Source organism: Colius striatus, chromosome 20 (assembly GCF_028858725.1).
Source record: "Colius striatus isolate bColStr4 chromosome 20, bColStr4.1.hap1, whole genome shotgun sequence".
Taxonomy (NCBI): domain Eukaryota; kingdom Metazoa; phylum Chordata; class Aves; order Coliiformes; family Coliidae; genus Colius; species Colius striatus.
The window spans coordinates 6,656,748-6,681,569 of NC_084778.1; the positions used below are offsets into that span (position 1 = coordinate 6,656,748).

Sequence of the window (24,822 nt, forward strand, 5' to 3'; positions counted from 1 at the left end):
CCCAAGAGAGGAGCAGCCCAAGGCAAAGCCAGCCCTTAGGCAAGGGATGCTCAGGTCTGACTTCATCCCAGTCCCAACGTCCTGCAGTGAGAGCTTGGGATGTAACTCATCTCACCCAGAGCAGAGGGGAACTCTGCATTTCTCAGATTTTGACCTTTTGGGATGAAAGTACAATGGTAAAGGCATATGAAAATAGAAATGGGTTTGATCTAGTTGTTAAACTACACTGGGCCAATGAGCTTTCTTCCTGCACAACAACCGTTAATCACAGGGAGCCACTGTGCCCACCTGAAGCACTGCCTAACTGGGAAGGCACAATGCTAACATTTGCTGACTCTAAATGGAGAAGAAAAGGGCTTGTGGTGTAGCATTTCACAAAACTCAACATTTTACAAGCACTAGATGACCCTCTCAAAACTCCCCAGATGTGAGACAGATGTCAGTCGAGGTTGACATACAGAAGAAACTGAGGCAGAAGTGACACAACTAGCCCAAAAATTTCAAAGTCAACATAAGCGTTGTGCTTTTGCACAGAGACATTCCTGGGTCTCTCTTCTGAGCTCAAACACCTTCATCTTCCTCTAGCAAAGACAGTGCCATGAAAAGGCAAGGTAGAAAAGACAGCAGCACAGATTTAGGTTCAAGGAAAAGCAAAGCACAGGCCTCCAGATGCCAGGCACAAGCCTAGCTAAATGCTTTCCACAGAGGAAAATAAAAATAAAGAGGATTTAAACTCCCCATCTATGAACTAATGCAAACGTATGTACATGCAAAATGGGCCTCTGCTGCTGCTTATCTAGAGACACTGTAGACAGCTCAGGTTTACCACTGCTGACAGGCAATGAAAACAGTCTAATATACCGCCTGCTCTCGCCCTTAAATCCCTTTTTGGAGATCAAGATAAATATGCAGTTCCTTTTCCCGAGTGCTCCAGCCATTTCAGTGAAGTGGCTGAGCATTGTGAGGGGCTGTGCACATGAAATCCCTCTGTAACACTGAGCCAGCGCAGTATTTACTTGTCAGTGTCTGTCAGCAGAGGCAAGGCAGTCCCAAGCTGCATTTACAAGTTGTACCCAAGCTGCATTTACAAGTTTACAGAGCACTGGCTGCCTTCCTTTGTCTGACATGTACGGCCACATGTGTGCACTGGCACCTGTGCCGAGGGCAGCAGGAGGGATGTGGAAATGGGCACTCTCTAAACCACACCTTGACTTCAGCACAGTCCAAATACAAAGCAAACTACTCCTCTCCCTCTGCAGCCAAGGAGTTAAAGAGGCTGTTTTCCAGGGATACTGCTGGGCTAGGTGCTGGTCTCCTAAGCTGCTTCTGCACATGTGCCCTTCTGTCTTCTCAGGAGCGATCAGAGATCCTGCCAACTTGTTTCACACACACAGCTCCAGGCTGAATTGGGTGCCAGAGGTTAAAAGGCACTGAAGGGCTAGCCAGCTTATAGACAATGATCACTGGGCTTGAGAAAAAAATGAATGCAATGGCTCATCCATTCAGCTCTGCTAACCACCTCATCTCTGACCTCAGAGGACTGCATTTTTAAAGGCTGACAAGTAATTCAATCTCCAATTAACAATCTTAAATGGTGCAATGCATATTGCTGTATAAATGTTTCTGCAAGAAAATATCCAAGGGCAAAAGAGAATGCATCTGCTGGAGAAGTCCAAAACTGATACTGCTGCAATTAAAGGATTCAGATGTTCAAGAAGACACGAGTGGATTTTAAAACATTGACAAATCAGTTAGACAAGGAATGCTAGAAACAAACTTGTGGGAGAAACAACTGCACAGGATTAAACTCTATGTGTGATACAACCAGGATCTGACAAAACAGTAAATGTCAAACCCAAGCAGTTTGGGTCCATCCACAAAGTACACAAGTGCCACAGAGCAGGGGGTTAAGAGGTGAAGGCAGCATTAGCCCAAGGCTTCTACAAGGCATCTTGTTTAACCACCAAACACGTGCATGGAAGGGTTAAGTTTGCAAAGCAAGCCCTCCCTAGCAGAAAGGTTACTAGCACTCCAGGGAACAGTCAAAGATGCAGCTACCAGAGTCAGCTGCAGTAGAGCAGAGATCAAGAAAGGTCCAGCAAGAGGGATGGGAAAGAACAGGCTCCAGGATTTTAAAGCTGAGATACACAATACACATACACCTGAATATTGGCAATATTTGACCTCTGGTCTTGTGCTTAATCTGATGGCAAAACAGACAAAAAATAAAAGGGCAGCCACCAACAGCAAAGCACCAGAGAGTATGCTTCTGGTAACAGGAAAATTTGCTTTACATTAAAATTCTCTCCACTCCATGAAAGCTCAGAAACCATGTTTCTGTCCACCTGGAGTTTGACACACCACCAGGCAAAGGAAGCTGCTGCAGGTGACAGGCCCCACACACACGCCCTAACTTTGCCCTCTCTGAGGTCTCTAGCAAAAACCCTCTCCTTACCACTGCTTTCCTGGAGTCTCTTACTCCAGTGCCTTTTGTGCTGGGAGATCATTTTCTGCTTCCAGTCCAGCAGCAGCTAGTCTGAGGTTTCTTGCTGCCGCTCTCTGCTTTCCTCTCCACCTGCCATCCTTCCTTTGCCACCCCCAGCACTACCACTCCCCATAAGCAACAGAGCAAGACTGCCACCACCTCCTCCTCCTGTGCCCAATGCCAGTCAGACTCCCAGGTTGGATTCAGATGAGCTGAATCCCCTTCCTTTGCTCCTGAAGCCAAACCTTTCAGATGTGCAGAAACTGCTGCATTTCACAGGGAACAGAGGACAAAACTCTTCCTCTGTGCCCCCATCTCAACAAAAGGATGAGGACATTAGTGAAGTGGTCAGAAGGCAGTGCTAGTTGTGGAACTGCCCATGTTAAAGCTCAGCCCCTGACTGCAAGAGCAGATAATGCAACCTTTGATATCACATGCTTCGAAAATACACAGGCAGAACTGTCAACACTTATTTCATTTGCTCCTCCAAAAGCCACTCTCCTGGCTGTGATGGGAAATTTCTTTTTATTGCAGAGGATCTTTTGGAAAGTACAAAGGAGAGCCAGGACTCTAGCAGCCTTTGAAAGGCTGTCCTCAACAGGTTTAGAGGCACATCATATGCATATTAATCATTTTCTAGCACTCAAACCCATGATGACCAGCTGCTTTCCCTGTGCTCCCTTTCAGAATCTGAGCCACTAGGTAGTTGAGACATTCACTGCAAAGCTGGCTTGGCTGCAAACTGGATTGGCTCATATGTTTCATCAAAGATGAAAGATCTGAAAAAATGACAGCAGAAGGCTTGAATGGGAATCATTATGTAACATAAGTGCTGTTATTATTCAGAGCATATCATGTGTTTATATCAAATATAAGTGCCAGATTTTTATCCGAATAATTTCAATAATTGCAATTCCCATCCCACCATTTCTATTATCTGCCAGAGACCCGAAGCAGAAAAGGCACAGGCACGTACTATAAATAGCCTATTTTTCATAAACAGGCAGAAATGATCAGAACGAATGTCTCATCAGAAAACACAATGTAGGAACTTAAAACCTGACTGCCATTATGTGCAGTCAAGCCTCAACAGATCTCGACGGTGCTCATTTCGATCACTCAGCTCTTCCCCCACACGTATCATGTCATTAGAGGGTAGAAGAGGAGGCCTAAGCTGAGGCAGGATGCCAGCCAGGGGCCCTGCTCCTCAGCAGCCCTGTTCCTGAGCCTTCAGCCTCACACCAGCACAGACACCTCTCCTCTGTGCCTGCAGATGGGCTGCACTTCGTGCATTTCTAATCCAGGAACGTGTGCAGTTCCTGCACTTCTAATTTACGAGCGTTCGGTGGGGGACCCTTCTGACTTGGGAACATATTGGCTCAGTCTAATGCTTGGAGATTATTAAAGTCAGAGCTATACTCCACTATCAAGTCTACAGATCTTTTATTTAGAAGATATGGTGCTCTAAATGCACAAAGAGCTCCCTGTCACCTTCACATTAAAGCCCCTAGTGCCTGGTAAATGGAATTATATAGCTGTCATCTCCTTTCCCCAAAGTTTTAAGAGTACAATAGGCTCATTTTTTCACACTCCATCCCAGCTTCAGAACTAAGAGACCTACTTTGTATTGATTTAAAGTCTCAGAAATAAATAAACCTGCTTCACCAATGTGATTCACAAGAAATTCATGATACACTATTGCATGATATATTTCAAGCTGTGGCTCGAGCTCTTTTTTTCCTTTGGTGAGTGATGGGGGAGGTGGGAGGTAGGGGGAGGTGGGGGGGAAGCTGACAGCCTGATGGTTATTGGAGATGGCTACTGACTGCAAATCCAGAAGCAGGTCTTGCTGGTGGAGATCTTTTTCTTGCTTTAATTTGGTGAGATCAGAGGGGAAAGGGGGAAAAGCAATTGCACCCAAATGGACACTGCAGCTGCAGCTGGCCTATTCTACACCACCTTCTGCCTGAAGATCCCAAAGCACCTTACCAACACAAAGGGAGCAGGGTTCTGCACCTGATCAGATACAGGAGCAGCGTTCTCTCTGTTTGCAACATGAAACATTACTGGAAGAGAGAGTTTTTTCAGCTTGCAATAAATGACAATGAGTTTTGAAATTTCTGGGGTGCAACCTTGAGACCTGAACAAATGTCAGACAGGGTCAAGATGTTTGCTTTTGACTTTTGAAATAATTGTTGTAGGTATTGGAAACAAAAATTGATCTGGAAAGAAATGCTGGGGGGGGGAAACCCAAATTACAAACTTTTAACTTGACCAAAACCCAATCCAAGTGAGGAATTCATCCAAACTGAGACGATTTTCCTGAAGAGTTCCAGTTTCAGCAAACTGGCATTTTCAAATGAAAAATGTCTTGTCAAAAAATTCCTGCCTAGCTCTCCTTTCACAGTGTAGGGAGACTGCATGTTTTGCTCAAGGTCACTCCACCAGTCAGTAGTAAATCAAAAGGGCTCAATATACTTTGCAAAGTAGAATTACAGCCCCCTACTCTACATGGTGCAAACACTCATAAATCCCATCTGTCTCAGTTAGGGGTTCCCTAATCTAGACACTGGTCCTATGAACAATATTAATGATTGTCTCCATGATACATAAGATCTTGTTTTGGTCATTTCCCTGGGCACCTTCTGGACCCCAACAGAACCCTCTTGCTCAGAGGCCGTCCAAGGGGACAGGTTGCAGTGCAGGTACCTCTTTCACCACGACAGTGGACCTCGGTTCACTTTGTAGCGTGGGTTTAGACTTAATTATATGTGACACATCACAGAATCACAGAATCTCAAGGGCTGGAAGGGACCTCAAAAGCTCATCCAGTCCAATCCCCCTGCCTGAGCAGGATCACATACAGTAGGTCACACAGAATCTCATCCAGGGGGGTCTGGAATGTCCCCAGCGAAGGAGACTCCACAGCCCATCTGGGCAGCCTGTGCCAGTGCTCCCTCACCTCAACAGGGAAGAAGTTTTTCCTTGTGTATCTTTGGAACCTCTTCTGTTCCAGTTTGTACCCGTTGCCCCTTGTCCTGTCATTGGCCATCACTGAGCACAGTCTGGCTCCATCCTCCTGACATCCAATCTTTATGTATTGGTCTCCAATGCCATTCCTACAGCTCCCACTCAAAGTATTCAGAATAGTAGATAATTAGGCAGAAAAGACCCACAGGCAGGTCACCTTGATATCCTCCTAGTGACACTTCAAGAGAGGGGTGGTCAGGACCAGTTATTCTAGGACATGTTTGAAAAGTTTCTTCTTACATTCAGTGCCAGTGCAACACCAGGTACCAGAGTTAACACTTCAGTAATAACACACCCAGCAACATCACCAGGAACTGGGATACAGTCCTGTTACATCAATCATGTATAGGGTTCAGAATACACAGGAGATTCCCTGGAAGGTATAGGAAGAGATTGAGGTAGGCAGAATACAGGCCACTATGCTAAACTCCTCTTTAGCAGGAATAAATACACACACAAACAGCCCCCACAACACAGGCATCATCCACACAGATAAACTGATCAAGAGCCATATTAAAAATGATGGAAGGAGGGAGGAAAAAAAAGTCAACAGAAATCTATTAGACTTTCTTCCCTAAGCAAACATAAAGGGACCGATAATGCGATGCCTGGAACGTAAATTGTCTCTAATGGGAACAATACACAAATATCACCACTTAAAGAAAGGCAATTAAAAATAAAATGTAGAAATGGAGGGTGCTGTTTGTTTATTTGCACTCATCTGAAGTCCAGGCATCCATTCTGCTTACATTAATTTCTATACACAGAGCAAAAACCTTTGTGTTACCAGGGCTGCCACCAACCAGTCACTCCCAGCACCCAATGCAAGTAATTCTGCTCTCTTCCTACTGCCAGATATTGATAAACAGAGACTAACTCTTACAAGAGCTATATTCTAACCTTGGTTCTCAATCCTGACTGGCTTTGTTGGCGTGTGAGCCATGGTGACCTAGGCCAGGGAGACCTCCAACAGCACTGAGGTCCTGCAAGAGTTTTAAGAGAGGTGAAGAACTCAGCTTCCACTGACAAAACCCATCTTGGTCTCACTACATCATTTGCCATAAGCACCAATGGCACAGCAGAGCCCTTCCTGTTTCCCTCAGCACCAGAGCCAAGAGCAGGGTAACCTTGAGCAGATCCACGAGAGGAACCAACTGCCAGTTAATGCTGTTGAAGTGTCAATTTCTGTTTGACATTTCCTAGACCCTCTTTGATTAGCATTCTCCAGCACCCCGCACCCATACGTATCTTCCTAATAGTCTTGCTGTGCCACTACAGAAAGATTCATATCATGCATTAATAATTATAATGCTTCTTTGAATGACAGGGCTGGCACTTGCTGTTCTAACTCACATGATTGCTCTCACATGATTGCTTTGATCTAATCCCAAGACTGGAGTCATCTTGAGCAGATACTGAGCTATCCCTGCCTTGAATCTCAAAAAAAAGAGCTTTCCACATTCTGTATTTTACAGCAAAGCCCCTAAATGGCATCAATCTCACAAGGCTTCTATTTACTTTTCCAGATTGTGAAATTGAAGGGTAAATATTACTGCTTGTGATACTGAAGACTGATCACTCACACAAGACAGACTGACAGACTTAGAAAGCTTCCCATTCCTTACACCAGAGCTCTTCCAGTGAGCCTCAGATCCGACCCAGCAGTCTCCACAGGCACAGCACCCCTGAGCAGCTCTGCCTCTTCCTCCCAAGTCCTGACCTCTTGTCTCACCCTGTTATTTGAGTCCCAGGGCACCCAGTTTCTGCAGCTTCCCTCAACCTCAACCTGTAAACATCAGGTCAGTGCCAGCTGCCTCAGCACAGAGACCGAATGAAGAGCAATCAACACCAGTGAGTCACGTTGGCTGAAGCGCCCCAAAATAAACTTGCCCCACTGAGCAACTTATAGCCAGGGATAAGCACCATTTCCAGCTGGCTCACACACACTGCTCCTCTGCACACACTCCCACAGTTCAGCTGCAACTGCACCCCAGATGCACACAGAAGAAACCAGGAACCTCCTCAAAAGCAGCCACGCTGACCTCAGTTCTCACTTCGACAGTCAGTACACTTCAGGGCTGAATTTAAAACACAAGGCTATTCTCTACCAGCCTACTACAAAGGTTTTAAATGCAGATTGCCAAAACGATCCTTGCAGCAATTACAGTCTGTTGTATCAACAAGTCCTCAGGGACTCATCCACAGAACACGACTGACACGGCACCTCTCGTGTCAACGACTCCAGCATCTGCACTAACCAAAGGTGTACTCAGGAAAGGTCCTTGGGTGATTGCTGCTACTGGGCTTACAAGTTCTTTAGACATTTACATACTGCATTAACAAGCCATCAAGTTTCCACTAGTCAGTTTCTCTCACAAACACCCCTCTATAAAGCTCTTCAGAAATGTTTTCCCAAACTAAAAATCCCCAGCTCACAGTACCAGAAACAGTGTGTTGCTCATCTGGTGAACTGGTTCTTGAGCTCCTTCAGGTCTAGAATGGGTTATACCAGCAGACACAGTGTTGAAAATGAGTTCCTTTTGAAGGCAAAACTTCCACAGAAAGAACTCTCAAGGATGACGCTCCCTACCCTGCCAATGGACCACCACGTTCCATCTGATGAGCTCAAAACACACTGCAAATACAAACAAACTCTGGTTTCAAGGTACTTGTCAATAGGCAACTGCCATTATACCCATTCTGACCAAAAACATCAGACCACAGCCAGGCAGGCAGTTGGCTGCAGGCTGGGAAATGAAGCTCAGAGTTCTGGTTTTGAACATTTCATATTTTAGTGGTTTCTGACTCTTCATCACCTTTTTCCTTATACAGACACACACTCCTGGCAGCTGGTATTTGTCAAGCTCCTTCTTGACAGACCTGGATGTTTGTGACAAAGCAGGCCAACAGCATGGTGCTATGAGGCCCAGGGATGAGCACAACAGAGGGCAGGTTGAGGGTCTGATGCATCATTCAGGCCAAGCCTGGAGAGTCTAGGGGGAAATAAAGCTAAACAGGAGAGAGAGGAAACAGAACAATCTGTTGGTTAGATTCTTCCCTTCACTTCCAGAAGTGACAACCACTGTAGCTGTCCTATTGTGAAGTGCAGTGTTTGGGATGATTCTTCACCATCGCTCAGAAAATGAACTCTTTGTTTGAGATACCAGGTTGTGTCTTTATAACAAACTGATGTGTGTCAAAGCAGTTCCTGAAGAAGTAAGCCTGGCTTCCCTCAGAAAATGCCTAGAACATGTATCTGTGGAGAAGATTTGTATTAACAAAACAGTCTTCAAGACAGGATTTCTTTTAAACACGAAAGACGAGGAGGAGCAAACTAATTAAAAACAGGTCAGCGACAGACTTGGGAACATCCTTGTGAGGACTGAAACGAAACATAGTCCTGGTAGCTTGAATTGCATAAGCAATGTATAAAGTGAGAGTTCTGGGCTCCTTAGTCTTCTATGATAAAGAAACCCAATGGAAATTAACCTGTTAGTACACGGCAGCAGCACGTCACCCGCCTCAGAGGGAACGGCGCCGTGGGTTTAGCTGGTGACGAGGAACGGGAGCTGAAGGAGGTGGAGGAATTTGTGGGGGTGGAAAAAGAGGGAGGCAGGGAAAGTAAAAAAAAATATATATATGAAAATCTCTGCCTCAGCAAAAGTTTTCATTAAAATTTTAGACAAATGATCTCTGTGTCCTTCTCCCATGCTGCCTGGGGCTCCATGCTATTTCTATGCAAATAACAACCTCGTGGTTTATATCTTATTATTTCCACCGGAGCTGCGGCGACATGACCCGAGACGTGTGTGAGGTAGACAGCAAAGAGAGAGAGAGGGAGAGAGAGAGAGGGAGGGAGAGAGAGAGATGGAGTGGCTGCTCACTGAAGTGTGAAAAAATATTGTCAGGAGTGAGCAGCAAGAACAAAAAAAAAATTGCAGGGATAACGTGTTTATTTCAGCCCCTCTCCCCATGTGAACCAGCATCTTTTAAAATTCATTGGGCATCAGGCGATCATGCACAATCCATCTGCTTTCACTTTATCATTTGCATTTCATGCCTCCTGGCTTTTGATGTGCTGATACTTTGATGCAGTCAGGAGACGCGCATTATCATTATTTCAATTTGCAGGGGGGTCAGCGGGCTCAGCACAGGCGCACACACGCTCACGGCACAGCGAGGAAATGGCATTTCCACCTCTCCACCCCCTGCTGAAATGCAACGGTGAAGACAAAAGGGGGACATGAAATGCAGCCCCGGGTGCCCCACATGCGAGGCACCGAAGGCACTGCAGAGCATCGCACCTTCTCCCCAGGTCTCTCCCTTGCCTGTCTGGGCTGGACTATAAACAAAGACAGCTTAATCAGGAGCAGAGGGAAACCTTGCACAGCTCTCGTGCAGTTACTCGTCACCCCTGACAGGCAATGGGGCTGAGAGAATCCTTAAACCTGCCTGATATCAGGTGTCCCTGAGTGATATGCCTCTCTACTTACAAAGCAGTGACACGGATGCAATGAACAGCCAGCACGTGATTAGCCAACCTCCAGAACCAAACATTAGCTGCAGCTAAAAATGATATTGACCTTGAGCTCATCATCTAAGTTATAGGTTACAGTCTGGTTTTGGCAGCTGGACCTTTCCCACTACACCTAAACCCTCAGGCTGGTTTTACATAATGATAATGAACAAGACCAGCATCAGATCTGCTGGCATGTGATGTTTGACACAGCTCCCCTCTGCTTCTCCTGTGAATGAAAAAGAATTCACTATTTCACGGGGGAAAATACATGAAAACAAATCCAACAACTTTCCAGAAAACACCTCACTGCTCTCTGAAAGCCTGTCTCCATCGCTGCAGAAACAATTCTTGCACTGCACATTCCCTTCCTGCAGAGAGAAGGCATTTTGCAGAAGACCTGCATGCAGACACGAGGCTCTGTGTAAGCTTTGCAGAGCATCCTCTGAGAAGATGGTGTTTAAAAGTCAGCATTGGCAAAAATAGCCCCAAATCTCTGACATCTAACAGGGAAAAGCTAAAGGAATATCTGCATGCAGGTGTGCTGGAAAACATTCAGTTCCAGCTGCCATGCAATGTAGCAGCTTCCATTGCTTCACTTTTGTTTCAGTCACCATCTTTCCTCAAAACCTTGCCAGTGAATGGCTGACCTTCTAATTCCCACGAAGCAAAGCACTGACTTTGCTGCACAGGGCTCTTCTCACCATCTCCTCTCAGGGAACAAGAAGCAGCAAGGTTCACTTGCCCCACAGAGCAAAACTATGAGACCATGATGACTTCCACCACGAGACCCTTCTGGAGTCTTATTGCTCCATATAAAGAACACACCATGTCTCATGCCTACACAGTCTCTGCATTCCTACAAGGGAAGACTTTGCTTCACTGTCCCCTGGATGATGGTGACGTGACTTCTGGCCAATAGAAAATTCCATCTACCTATCTAAATTCAAGGGACAAGTGTTTAAGAGTTTACATGTAAGAAGAGGGAGACAGCAGCTCAGTCTGAGCTGCCTCCAGGGCAGGATGACACAAACGCATCAGCATTCACCATTTCCTTCACACCCTCCTTACTGGACCGAGTATGGTCATTTCACACTAGCACTAGACATCATTTCACTGCCTCAGACATACTTCTAGGGGAACACAATGCTAGTTGGATGAATCCAAGAAGCTCTGACTAGAAGTGCAGGGACTGCAAAATGAAGAATGTATGAACTAGCAAGACACATCACATAACATTCAGGCTTGCGTGGGGATTCCCAGGCTCCCAATATTAAAGGACAGGTAAATTTAATGTTGTCTCTGGGCTTAGCTGTCTTACTGGGAAAGCTGGGTAGAATGCAAGAGGTTCCTCCTTTTCCTGATCTTTATGCACTTAGAGGTTCAGTGACTACATACAAATATACGCCTTTCCAACAGAGGAGTGGGGAGAGAACAGGACATGAGATTACTCAGTCCACTGAAATCCTTGGCATGGGATAAATCACCCCCAGAAAGTATCTCCTTCTGCTTATGCCTGCTGACAGATGCCAGGTGCTTAATTTAGAGTAAATCCTTAATTTTTAAGTGCCTAAAATTTAGTGAGATTAATCTAGTCCTATAAAACCAAATATTCACTCCACCAGTAGAGAATGCAGTTAAATCTGGAAAGAAGAGAGCAGAAGAAGACGACTAAACAGACTGGCCCTGCCATCTGGGAAGCTCTGCAGGGCCCCGATCCCCAACAAATGACAGCTGGAACCAGGCAACTTACTCCACTTCAGCAAGCACTAAACTGACTCAATTTCTTTTTAAAGGACGGATCTTCAAACACCTCTTTTGCTTCCATTGATGCAGGTGTGTGTGATGTGTGTAAGAGATCTAACCGAGGGTGCTGCATCCTAGAGTTGATAGGATCAATGCTTCATTTTCTGCAGAGCCCCCTTTATTCAGGGGAATAATTCAATGAGAGACTATTTTCCTTTTATCTGCCATTGTCAGGCAGGCACTCCTTGAAACGCAGCTTGCCATGAAGCACAGCCACCCCAGGTGCCGGAGAGTGCCTCAGAACAAAGCTGCACAATGGGGAAGGGCCACGGGCGCCAGCGCAGGCCCAACTCCCACGTAAACAAAGCCCTCAGGGAGAGGGACAAGAGCCCAGTCGCCTGTGAGCTGTGTCTGCTGCAGACAAGGAGCTGGAGGCTGTGACATTAATAGGCTCCGGGGCAGCAAGGGAGAAAAACTGCCTCTGGCAGGGGAGGGGGGAGAAAACGAGCCACTTTAGTAGTGAAAGCAGTAAGTTTTCTTACAGCCTGAGGTACTCCCTGCCCCCACAACTGAGACTTCCAGCAGGTCTGACCCCTTGAAGATCACCACCCACACACTCCAGTGCTCCCGCAGTATTAATGCAATGCTGGAGATGGCTGCACGTTCAAGGTGATTCGGGCCCACATATTTTCAAAGATGGTCTTCCAGACACTGGAAACCACCCTGTTTCCACGCTCACAGTGGGTGGGAGAAGATGCTTCCCAGTCAGTAGGCTTCTCCACTTCTGTCATTTAGTCACTGCACACAACCTGTGTTAAAAGCTGCTTCTTTTTCCCCTTCACCTGGTTCATGCAGTTCTGCCTAGGTCCCCTGCCAATCTCCAACCCAGATGCCTGGAATAGAGCCTCTGTCTGTCAATACAACGGTCTTGTCAAGAAAAACAGGTGCCTAAAAAGACTGCTTTCTGACCAGGGAGAAAAGAAAACAGAGAGACTGCAAGGGCATGAAAGTTCCAGAGCTGCTGCCCTGTGGCAGTTCTCCTCTTTGACTGGGAGGAACTTGAGAAGGGGGAAAGCAAAAGGGAGCAAGCGCAGTGACAGGTACAGTGGTGGCAGCTCCTTGAATCTCCAGCAGAATTCACAGAAATAAATTCACACAACTCTGACAACTGAAAAGCAAAGACTTACTTTGTTGAGGGCTCCACAGCCAGTAAGGATTATATGAGAGTTCTCAACCTGGATAGTCCTCTGACCCAGCCGAACAAGGTAAGCCCCAATTCCAATTGCCCGACATGTCACCTTAAACAAAAAGAAAGAAAGAAAAAAGAAAGACAAAAAAAAAGGACATCACATTGATTTCTGCCTTACCACACAGCCAAAACCTATCGATTCAAACAACTAGATAAAACTAGGCATGTTTGTATTACAAGGCTATCAAATCTGCTCTCACTGCAAAACTGCAGAATCTATTGTTTGTGTACAACACAGGATCTGAACATATGTGTGCTTTATTCAGAAAAAAAGAGAAGCAGTAGCTTAGAGCCTGAGCAAACATGAAGTCAAATGACTGTTTCCTGAAGGTGTTTTAAATTTCATCTGAAAGGGACTCAGCCCTGGGCCAGTGCCAGGAGCATTGCTCAAAGCCTACAGGAGACAATTTACATCAACCAGAAGCCTGATCCCAGATGTACCTTCTGGATATCACTGCAGGATTTTTAGCTGAAACAGACAACACAGCTGGAAGAATAGAAAGCAGTGGGGGATTACCAAGTTGATGGTGATAATACTGTCATAGGCTAAAGATGATTCTCCAGCAATCATGCCAGATCCTCTGAGGTTCTCTGTTCCAAGTCCATCTTCCTTTCCGATAATATCTGTTATCTTATACCTGAGGGAGACACATACAGCCTTTGAGTCACAAGGTCCAGTGATTTGCTGAATCAGTTTGCTAAGAAGCAAATGAAAAGTGACTAAATATCATTAAGGCTCCAAAAAGTAACATGCATAAAACCCAGCCAGGACCTGTATGTGGGCCTTGCTGAACACCATGCAATACCCCTACATAGCAGCAGCCAAAGCAGCACTGCAAAAAGGAAATGCCAAGAGGCCCATGCAGAAGATGTGAGGAACATCCTTCACTCAGGAACTCTCTTATCCTTTCTATCAGAAAAGTAATTCACAAAATGTAGTCTGCAAGCCTTTGGGCAAGAATTGTCATCCTGATCATTCAGTGTTTACCACTGCAGGACCCTCGGTCATGACTTGGGTCCCAAAGCAGTAGGAGTCAACATGGGACTATCTCAAATACGGCACATCATGACAACTTGGAACCCTCTTGTTCCAGCTCTGATCGCACACAGCTATGGCTTCCTACATACCTGGATCCTAAAGAATGTCCTAGCTGAGACAAAGATGTGACATACATCACCTTGTATACCAAGGAAGAACAGAAAGCTTTTCATTCTGACCTGTCTGCGCTTACCTGGATTCTCCATTGTCCTCCACATGTTCACAGTGGACCGAGTTCAGGGCACTGACTTTCTTATAGTCTTGAGGAGTCAGGTACAAATATTTGTAACCCTGTAAGGAAAACCAGTTCATTCTATTAATTCCCACCTGGAATCCCTTCCCAATCCCAAATAACCCTTTCCAAAAAGAAAGTTCCAAGGGAGCAGAACTTAATTCCAGCCAGCAGTAAGAACATCCTCTCTTAACATCAGAGCTGCAGCTTAGGTGAGTGAAAGCCAGGAATGTTTTCAACATTTAGAACTAACTCATTCTGGATGCCAATCCTGCTGCCTTGGTATTGGAGGATCCAACACCAAAGAGAACTTTGGAGCTAATGGTCTGGCAAACATTTCCCCTCACCTCTATTAAAAGAGGCGGTGTAAAAATAAGATTATTTTGTGAGTTGTTGCAGAGTTTCACCTCTGATCCCTGTGCCTCCTCCTTACCTTGTATGGGTCATCTGGGTCTTCCCAAGCTACGTGGAACATGTGTCGAATCTCCTCAGCCAAACCAATCCTGGCTCCGCTGTTGGCAGCCACGTAGATGCGGGGGATGCCGTGTGTGCGAGCCAGCTCTGAAGCCCTCAGGAACAGCACATCCTCTTGAGGCCCAAAAGAGCCTATTCGGTACGTGATGTCATTGCCAATGACAATGATGTCACGGCCCTCTGGATACTCGGGAGTCTTCAGAGTCATCTTCCAGGCCACCATCCCAATCTGCAATCACAGAGCAAAGAGTGACAAAAGCTCCACGTGTATCTTCAAGATGTGGAAGTGGGGAATCACACAGGGGCCACTGTCCTTATATGTGTTGTACTTTGTGTGCTTTCTTTGGGAACTCTGATAAATCAGAGCAGCTCTGATATGCTGTGCCAGTGCACGGCACAGCTGGCAGGACTTGATCCTTTCCACACTCACTGAAGCACATCCTCTGCTGCTCTTATACCACCCAAGACACTAATACAGGCCCTTCCTCTCCTCATTCAGAGATTTGTCACAGGTCCAAAACACATTCTGCAAATGCCCCTCTCACAGGGTGCTGTGGTTATTCTGTGTGCCAGAGCTCACAGGGTGAGGATGGATGTGCTGCTCTATGGTGCTCCTGACCATCTGTTTAGGCAACCCAGATATCACCCCAGAACCTCCCTGGTTCTCTCTCTTCCTGCCCTCATTTTAATACTCTCCTTATTTCATAACTACTTCCATTTTTTTCCTGCTCTTCATTTCTTTGCCTCTTCCCTTTTCCCAAGTATTGCAGCAGTTTCTTTCCTAACCTGCCTGGATAAGTAATGCTTTTTGCTGCGTATTTTTCTTTTTAAAATCACCAGATGATCTCTTCTGGCCCATCTTATGGAGATCAGCAACATCTGTACCCTGCATCTCCCATCACTCAGCTGCTGCCTATCCCCACACTGGGGACTTGGCCATCCTGGAATGCCATTAACAGATGGAAATAGCAGCATCCCTTGAAAGCTACATGCATCACCCAGTCTCCGCTTGCCCAAGGATCATAAGCTCTGAGTACACATTCCTCAAGCCAATTGCACATCCTCTGCAATCAAGAGGGTTGAAACTCTCATTGTGGAGACTCTGAAATCTGAACATGATGAAGGAAAGCAGGAGAGAGAGAGAAGAGAAGCGGCAGATAGATATGTGCCATTTAATCCAAATCAAAACGGCACAATACACAGTTGAGATCCAATCAGCATCTGCAGTAAGATATGCCATAACAGGCTCATTAATAAAAACAAAAATGCAGAGGAATTAATCAAAGGGTCATTGGAAGTAAAGCAGGCAGCAATGCAAAAATATTACAACTGGCTATGGGCAGATCCTTCCCTTACATCTCCCCTTTTGAGAGCTGAGATTGCAAGTGAACAGAGTGATGGTGTTTCAGCTCACCTTCTCCCCAGTCAGAGTTTCATCCACTGCTATTTTGAACCATACATTGGAAGGGATTAATTTGTTTGCCTCTAAATATTTGCAGATTTACAGTTACATTTTAGCATTCAACTGCAGTGTTTGGAAGAGAAAGACACTGCAGCAGTGTCAAAGACAGGAGCATCAATCCCTAGAAGTCAGTGGGATGCTTTGCTAAAATACCCGTATCGCTGCCAAATTAAAGGGAAAAGCTGTCACACTGTAAAACAAGCGGTTGCAGCTGGTGGTCAGGCACACATGGCAAAGAGAGTAGGGGTCTCACAGTTCACCAGTCTCACAGACCACCAGTCCACAGTCTGGAAGAACAACCTTATTCATCCCCAACAAATCTACCCAGCTAGAGGCATTTCTTGAGCTTCTGCCGTACCACTGCTGGACTTTCAGAGCAGCAAAAGAAAGAACAAAGGTGAGAAAGGGAGAAGAAAATGAAGCTTTGTCCTTCTGACTTGACTGTTGCAGGAAAAGAGATGGCAGGAGCTGGATATTGTGCCTCTGATGTAATTCTCAACTGTGGGCAAGCTTGAAATTAGAAACCGCAGGTTAAAAAGGTTGTCAAATCCAAAATTAAAGGCTTCAAGATCAGCCTCCAAGAAATTAGGGATGCCCATCCATACCCCATCACCCACTGCAGCTCAGATCTTCACTGTACTTTACAGGCTTTTGTTTCCTGACACAATTGTAACGTGTAAATGGGCACTTATCAAATCTTTCTGCTGCCACCCCAGAAACCACCTTTAGTTATTGACAGAAACCCACAGAAAGATGGGTGATATTCTCTTGCATTGTAAACTCCTTCCAAAATAGCACAGGAGTAACACTCATTTATAGGGTTTTGCCTAAGCAGTTGCTTCCTCACATCTCCACTGATCCCATCAGCCAGGACCCTGCCAGGAAGCTTCCAGCCCCATCAGAAGAACACAAGCCACACGAGGAACAGCAGCAATGCTCAGGCTTTGAGTTTGCTAACAACATGTCACTGCAGTAAACTGCAAGATGGAAACGCATAAAGACACAGCCAGAAACCTACACAATAATCACTACACATCCAAAGTAAAACCCTCACACCCTCAGCTCACAGGGGAGGCAGATGAACTAGCTCCAGGGCTTAGTGACTAGTGGCCAAGCTCAGTTGGCATCCAGGACTGGACCCACAGGCTGTCTCACTTATCAAGACATATGAGGTTTTCCTCACCTTCAGTATCTTTTTGACAATACAAAACCCAGGCAAATTAAAAGCATTTCCAATTGAGAAAACTCAGATTGTTTAACATCAGTTTAAGAAAAGCTGAAGTGCACCACTTCAGTGACTTGTGTGTCTTTTTGCCTCCCCAACAGAGTGTTTCATGTCAGTTATCCAGGAACAGAAATCACAGGGCACAACCAAGGAGTGAATTTTTCCTTTTGCCAAGAACAATGTAGATTCAGTTTAAATTTATGAGCAGTGGAGGACAGCTTTCTATTTCAGGAGAAAGAAGAGATGAGATTTCCAAGTTAACGGCAGCATGCCAAAAAAATGAGAAGTTCACAGGTTAATTAGACAAGCTGAGCTAATCACCTAAGAGCACCCGCCAGAACAATAATGGGTGATGGAAAGCAGCAGTGGCTTCAGAACAGGCTCTTTTGAAGGGCTGGAGCAGTTTGGAAGTGCTTCTCCTGCCACAGCTCTATTCCCAGCACACTCAGGAACCAAGAGGAGAGGGAGGAAAAAAATAAAAGCAGGAACCGTCTTATTTAACTGTTTTTATGTTGGCAAAATGATTTGTGCTACAGTATTTCCATAAGAAGTGGGACCATTATTCTCCTGTAGGAACACATTTGGTTTGAAAAGTATCACTGGACAGAACGTGAAAATCAAAGCAGATGAATTATTCACAACCTCCGATCAGAAGTGATCATTATTTCTGATGTTCCAAACTGTGATTAGAATTCAGTGCTCAGATGTCATTTGCTCCCTGAATAGCACCAGCAATGCACAACTGCATGACACACATACATTACGCCCCAAGTTTTATATATATAATTTTATACACACCTTCTCCCACTAGATCTTTGGCTTAATGTAACCATTAACAGACAGTAAAACCACGATATTAACTAACGCTCGTTTTCATGGGGCTCATAAATGCCATTAGTTTGACACACAGTGTCAACACTAATCATGGCCCAAAATTAACACCAAAATTGACTTCAACATTAATTGCGCTATCGATGTGAATGGTAATACACACACTGATGCAGTCACAAATTGACTGCTAGTGGCAGCCAGAGCTGTTGACAACAGGCACCGAGGGGAATGGGGAAGAAACTGATCCCAGTCTCCCTCCTGAAAACACAACAGACTCCAAATGAAGGGAAACCACTGCAAATGGTGGCTGGTGTTTGGGCTGAGGGAGCTTTTCAGACTCTTTCGAGCAGGATCTGTAATTCCCGGGGAAGTACAGCTGACAGAAAATGTGATGTAAACAAGAACAGCTTACTATTTGACAGCATCTACGCTTGAGTCATGCCAGTTGTGTTGGTTTATTCTACTTCTCTCACAAGAAGGATGATACTTGAGGCTAGGTGCTTTATGCCATGCTTCATTTTATTTATTTATGTCCAAATTTGGAAACGTGAATGTGGGTCTTGCAATCTCTCAGTAGGACAACTGAACTTACAGAACTCTGACAATGATCTTGTCTTGTTCTTATTCTGTTGCATCCATATCATATGTGATTTTTATAGATTAAAAAATCTAGATAAAACATGAATACATTGGTATCTCAGTATTTATTACATACAGAGTTTATAATAGGAAAGGAAATGCAACAGTTGCAGCCGTCCAGCACATGAGCACTGGAAATGCCAAAGCTGAACATTAATGGAAGAACATTTGTCCCCTGCTGTTTATGCACATTCTGCCATTGTTCAATCAAGGAACATGAGCTTTATTCCCCCTTCACAATCTCTGCCTAGTCTGAAGGTAAACCAGCATCCACTGTCCCCAGGATGCTGAATCACTCTGCTGCATAGCCACGGACAAGCTGTGCTTCAGAAAGGGAATCAAGACAGACACAGAGACTTTACTTGATGATGTAGCAATTCTGGTACGTCATCATTCAAAGCTGCTGCCTGGAACTTCAGATCTAAAAGACAGACTTCTCTGCACTTATACTGTGATCAAAAGCTGTCAAATTTTTATCTTCAGCATGAACCAACTCCCAGAAAAAGGGCGCGATGCACATGGTTTGCTAGAGGCACTCAAGACTCCATGCCAAAACTCAGGATTCCTTCATTCTCTTCTTGGCTCTGAAAAAGGTGTCATTTAGCAATCGAAGCAGTGGTCGCAGACAGCAGAGCCAACACATGTTGGCACGGTCCTTCCCAACAGCACGCGGCCAAGTGGGTGAGAGATGGGAAGAAACGCTTCCAGGATGAGACATGACAAAGGCTTAGCTCAGCAAAAGGCCTCGTGCAGGGCGGTAGACTGAAGGAGACACCGATTCCTAGTGGTTTGGTTCCTTGCACAAGACCAAAGGGTACTCTGAGGGCAAGCCAGGGAGCCCACCAGCAAAAGGCTGGCTGATGTTCTGAGAAAGCAGATGGACACACAGAGCACCAAAGCAAAGCTCAAAAAAACCCCATTAAGGACAATGTAAAAGTAGCTTTCACTGAACACACAACGTGTGTTGTGAGGTATGAAGCTCACACAGTGTCTCTTCTGTATGGCAACAGGCTTAATGCTGAACCCAACCCAAATTCTCCATCAAATTCAAGTTCCTGCTACAAGCCCACAAAATCAACTGTGAGCAACACTGCCAGCTTCTTCTCCAAAACAAAAAGGCTTTTGATGAAGTTTTCCACACTAAACAATAACTAATCTCTGCCTAGGCAGACAGTAAGGCTTGAAAACTTCAGCTGGAATAGTTTGCATTGGGTGAAGTTACAGATGGATAGAGATTATTACAGAGAGTAGCGGATAACCTTTATTAGGATCTTTCTTATAGGCAAGACAATTCTTGTCTCAATACCCATTACCCACATGCATGTGTTCAAACATATGTATATGAAAACACAGAATAAATGTCTTTGCACTACCACTTATATCTCTGATTTAGCAATGCTTGTATTTGAGGATTTTAAAACCCTTCAAGAAATTTGGAGCTCTTTGAATAAGACATGACTTGCACAGTCACTGCTTTGAGCATCCTCCAAGAGATTCACCTGTCATGTGTGGGTTTATTTGCTGCCCAAGAATTTAACTTCTGTAAAGTGTTAACAAATATCACAAACACTTATTAGAGGTGAGATTTAAATGTAAACATTTGATAAAAGAATTACCAGACAGGTAATGGAATTTGAATTCTGTATTTGTTTGATGGCACTGTGAAATCCAACAGTCATATCTGATTGTATAATGGTTTAAAACATGTTTATTTACTTATAACCTTCCAGTAAATTCATCTTTGAAGTAATGATGATAAGTTCTAACTCAAAGGCATATGCTAGAGGTTTATAACCTCTGGTTCTGTAAGGAAAGCCTTTTCATATGTTGAACTTCTGCTGTTGCTATAACATACATGTACCTTTTCAAACATCAGGCCATGGGAGATACTGCATCTACAATACCGTAAGAAACAGCCATTGAAGCTATTGATCTGCATGAATATTAACCCTTCAAACAATTCAAGGTATTACAAAGCATTCCTGCTTCACTGTATAGCCACTGTTCATCTTAGGAGATGCTCCATATATGATGGGACATGCATCCATCCCAATTCTATCAGAGTTCAAAAGTCTCCTCATCACCAGTTCCATCCTCCCATGCACACACCTGCCACTCAAAGTTATATTAAATGAGTTGGGCATAAAAGTGAGGAAAAAACAAACCAGCTTTCAGTGATGCTAGAGGAGACTCTTAATTTGTATTAACATTCCACTTGTCACAAGACATTTCACCTTTTACTGAAAATACCATTCTCCAGTCCACGACTAAAATGTGCTCAAGTCCTGATCCCTACCCCCACATCTCACTATGACCTCCAAGCTTCTCATGGATAGGGGATAAAATTATCCTGCCAAAGGAGGGTCATCTGAAATTGCATCAGGAGTATTTCAGATGAGGAGACACCAATTGCTGTGAGCCTCAAAGAGTTGACCAGCTTCCCTGTTATTTAAGTATTCTTACTGCCAGGAGAGCCTTCAGGTCAGGACTGTTCCCAAAACTCAGGCCAACCCAAAGAAAAATGGCTATTTTTACAGTAGTCTCTGGGAAAATAATGGTGGTGTGGCTGGAGCATGGGGGAGAAGACACTCAGGTGTTTTCCTCCACCATCACATTAACTGACTGACTTTGACATCACCCATTCCCTGCTTCTTCTCAAGTACCTTCCACCCGCCGGTAAGTAGCCCAGCAGGTGTTTTAATACCCTCTGCCTGTCATAAAATGCAGGAACACTGGGTGGCAAAGCAGAACATGCAGTTCAGCTATTAAACTTTGCTTGTATGAAATTCATTAGCTACACCTTTCAGCCCCAGGCAATCCAGGGAGCTGCTGAAGCAGAGTTTCGTCAGTCCTCTGCCCACTGCCATCCTGAATTTCACCTGGCCAAATCTTCCCACACTCACAAGAAAGGGTACCTGCCAACACTCCAGCTAACAGCTCTGATTATGGATTATTTCTGATCCTTGTGCTACTGAGAAGGAAAAACTGTGACATCTAGTGCCAATAGGGAAAATGACACATTTTACATGGACACTGCACGAGACTGAGATGAAGGGTAATGTGGGGTGTTGCTGCAGGCACTCCTTACACTCACTTTCTCCTTGTCCTTGGAGATTAGCTGGGTCTTATCAGGAGATAGTGGAGACCTAGTGCCAGAGGATCATGATAAATTGTAGTCAAAATGCACAAAGTGCTATAGAAAAACATCAGAATGCCCAGCTCAAGAATGACAAGTAATATATTGAGTTGAGGGAATTACCTTTTCACACTAAGATTTCAGCTAATATGCTAATCTTCAGAACAAAGCCGCCTTCAATGGGCATTTGGAGAGGGTGTCACTACATAACAGGCCGTGTCTTCAGCAGAGCTGCTGCAACCAATGTGTTTTTAAATACTGTGAGAGTTGCCATATGCTTCTGAACTCCAGCCCTGTTCACTTGTCTGTGTTCACACAATTTCTGCCTCTTTCAGAGATTTCCCCGTTTCAGCACAGCCACATAAATGCAGAGCAACATCAGAGGCTTAGATGACAGGGAGGACAGAAGGAGCTGCCAGGGCAAAAGGTCCCCAGAGAGCAGCAATCAGCTCCTCTTACACTGTCAAACAGGGTGAGCTGCTGCATCATATCCATCTCTCCCAATATTAGCGTGTAAGTCCCAATCACACACCTCCACCACACGTGCCTGAAGATCTTACACAGAAACACCAAAGATTGTGCCACTAAAAAGAAAGATTATTCCACTTACTTTTATGAAGATAATAAATTACCAGAAATGTTGAAGTTCTGTGTTATATAAGCACCTAGGCTGTGGTATGAACTTCAAATTTCTTCTTAAAGACATTTTAGAGCAAAATGTATAAGATTATAAATACCTACAAGTAGAATTTTTTTCATCCCACCCATACAAACTCTGTTCATGTCTATCTTAAGAGTCAGACTAGAGCCAAGCTGAGCATTCACCTCTGGTGCTTAGTTCTCATTATGCTCACAGTTGTATAATAAATTATACCTCATTTGTCCCAGAGTCTATTCAGTCCTTACTTAGGAGCAGTAGCAGAGAGCTATTGACTTGTTTGATTCTGCTGATAAAATGCTGTCTTCTTCAGCTGCCTTCTACACCTGCTGGCTCTGGGAACTACTTACAAACTGTTCTCAACTTTTTAGTGTAATACATTGAGTCTTGTCAAGAGTGTTGGCTTACTGAAACCCTATGGGAGCAGACAGAGCTTATCAGAACAGTCTCACACCTGAGCAGAAGCGTCAAAGCAGCCAGACTAGTAACAGAGGCATACACATAAAAAACCCCACCTTCCCAAAAAAGAGTAACTAGAGATCAGGACAATGTTCAGAAGCTTAACATGAAGGATCCAGAACAGAAACCATCTATCAGAAAGCTCCAGGCAACATCCAGGATTCTGTCTGCAGTCCAAAGAAACAGGAGATGCGCTTCAGGAAGAACTCTGGCTGCACTGAATGGACAAAGGGTTGGACAAAGGCCCTGCCTTAGTGATGTCTTCTGTGGCAGGAGCAGGCGTCAGGGCCAGCAGCACTGAAAACTCCTCCGTGTGGCCGTGACACCACGGAGGATCCTCTGCTGAGAAAGAGCAAGCACCGTCTAGGAATAAAGAGCAAGTTGTATTTTCATGGTCCATTAAGTCCTTGGCTTCTTTGTTGAGACTACTAGCAAAGAGATAATTACTGCCAAATGAGGTGGCGGGCTACGTGAAGTGGGCCGCAGGCTAAGCGGAGAAAAACCTCTTGTATTGTGAAAGTTCTTGAGAATTCCCATTTCACAGATTGTCCTGAAAACACAGACAGGTTAGCCAGGTTAGCCCAGAAAGCTACTTCCAAACTCTGAGAGGACAGAAGAAATGCAGCTTTGAGCTCCCGTTGTGGCCTGTATTAGAGCAGGGATCACAGCTTGGGTTGTTGACATCCAGCTGAACACACTGACCACAAATCTCCTGGATTTTATGCTGGTTTCTCAATTTCGCCTGCTAGCTAAAACAATTAGGGCACTCAGCTCAGCTGAATGCTTTAAGAGGAAGAGTGTCTTGACCCCTTTTCACATAGAGAAAATGTAATTGTTCATACTGTGTAGCACAGCTCCAACAGGAAAGCCAAGCCCTACCTCAGAACAGCTGATACCATGACGGTAAGGCATTCACTTGCAAGGGAGGAAAAGCTGGGTTTGAGTCCCTGATCTGAAACAAGTGGAACAGTAATAGGAACCTAAATTAACTAAACAGCAGCTATATTTACCAGAGTCACAAGTTTTCAAGAGAAATTTCCTCTTTGGTGAAAACCACGTGATGTACAATCTCTCAAAAGGGTTTGGATCAAAAAAAACCAGCAACTTTTGCTGGGAAGAAAGAAAAAACACAACCCAAAACAAGACAAAAAACAATCAGCCCAAAAAAATCGTATTTACTTGAGAAGTTCCTGTCAAGCACTTCCACATGTCAGCTCACTAGGGTCTGAAATGGAAACAGCTTACAGCTCTGGATCTCTGGGGCATAGACTCCATTGGCACTATCAAGGGTTACCAACCAAAATGGGGGAAGCATCCTATAACATAATATCCAGCACTTATTTAGCAAGTACCAACTCAAAGACTCTTAAAACATACTTGTCTAAATTAACCTTGTAACACCCCAAAGCTGTCCCATCTTACTGAAATATGAACAAACCAAAGTAGTGAAAATTTTGACAGGCAACCAAGCAAGCCAGGGCAAAGCCTGGGAACCTCCTCTTCCCCACTGCACTCATTTCTTTAGGGATCATCTCCCCTTAACACAGTTTTCAGCATCTATGGGCTTCTGGCATTTTGAAGTCAAATAAATCTGAGGGCAAAATTCTCCCTTAACAAATTCAGCCAGATTTAGAGAGCCAA

The 24,822-nt window shown here is 44.7% G+C and overlaps 1 protein-coding gene across 4 annotated transcripts in view; it reads right to left on the reverse strand.

The window, feature by feature from the left end:
• The window catches only part of ACACA (acetyl-CoA carboxylase alpha), a 127,608-nt gene that overhangs the window by 32,775 nt on the left and 70,011 nt on the right, over positions 1-24,822 (reverse strand). For all 4 annotated transcript variants that reach the window (XM_062012233.1, XM_062012234.1, XM_062012231.1 and 1 more), the window contains 4 exons: positions 14,731-15,000; positions 14,259-14,356; positions 13,544-13,664; positions 12,965-13,075 (listed from right to left, as the gene is read on the reverse strand). In XM_062012233.1, coding sequence (XP_061868217.1) covers positions 12,965-13,075; positions 13,544-13,664; positions 14,259-14,356; positions 14,731-15,000 — 600 coding nt within the window. The remainder of the gene's footprint in view (positions 1-12,964; positions 13,076-13,543; positions 13,665-14,258; positions 14,357-14,730; positions 15,001-24,822) is intronic.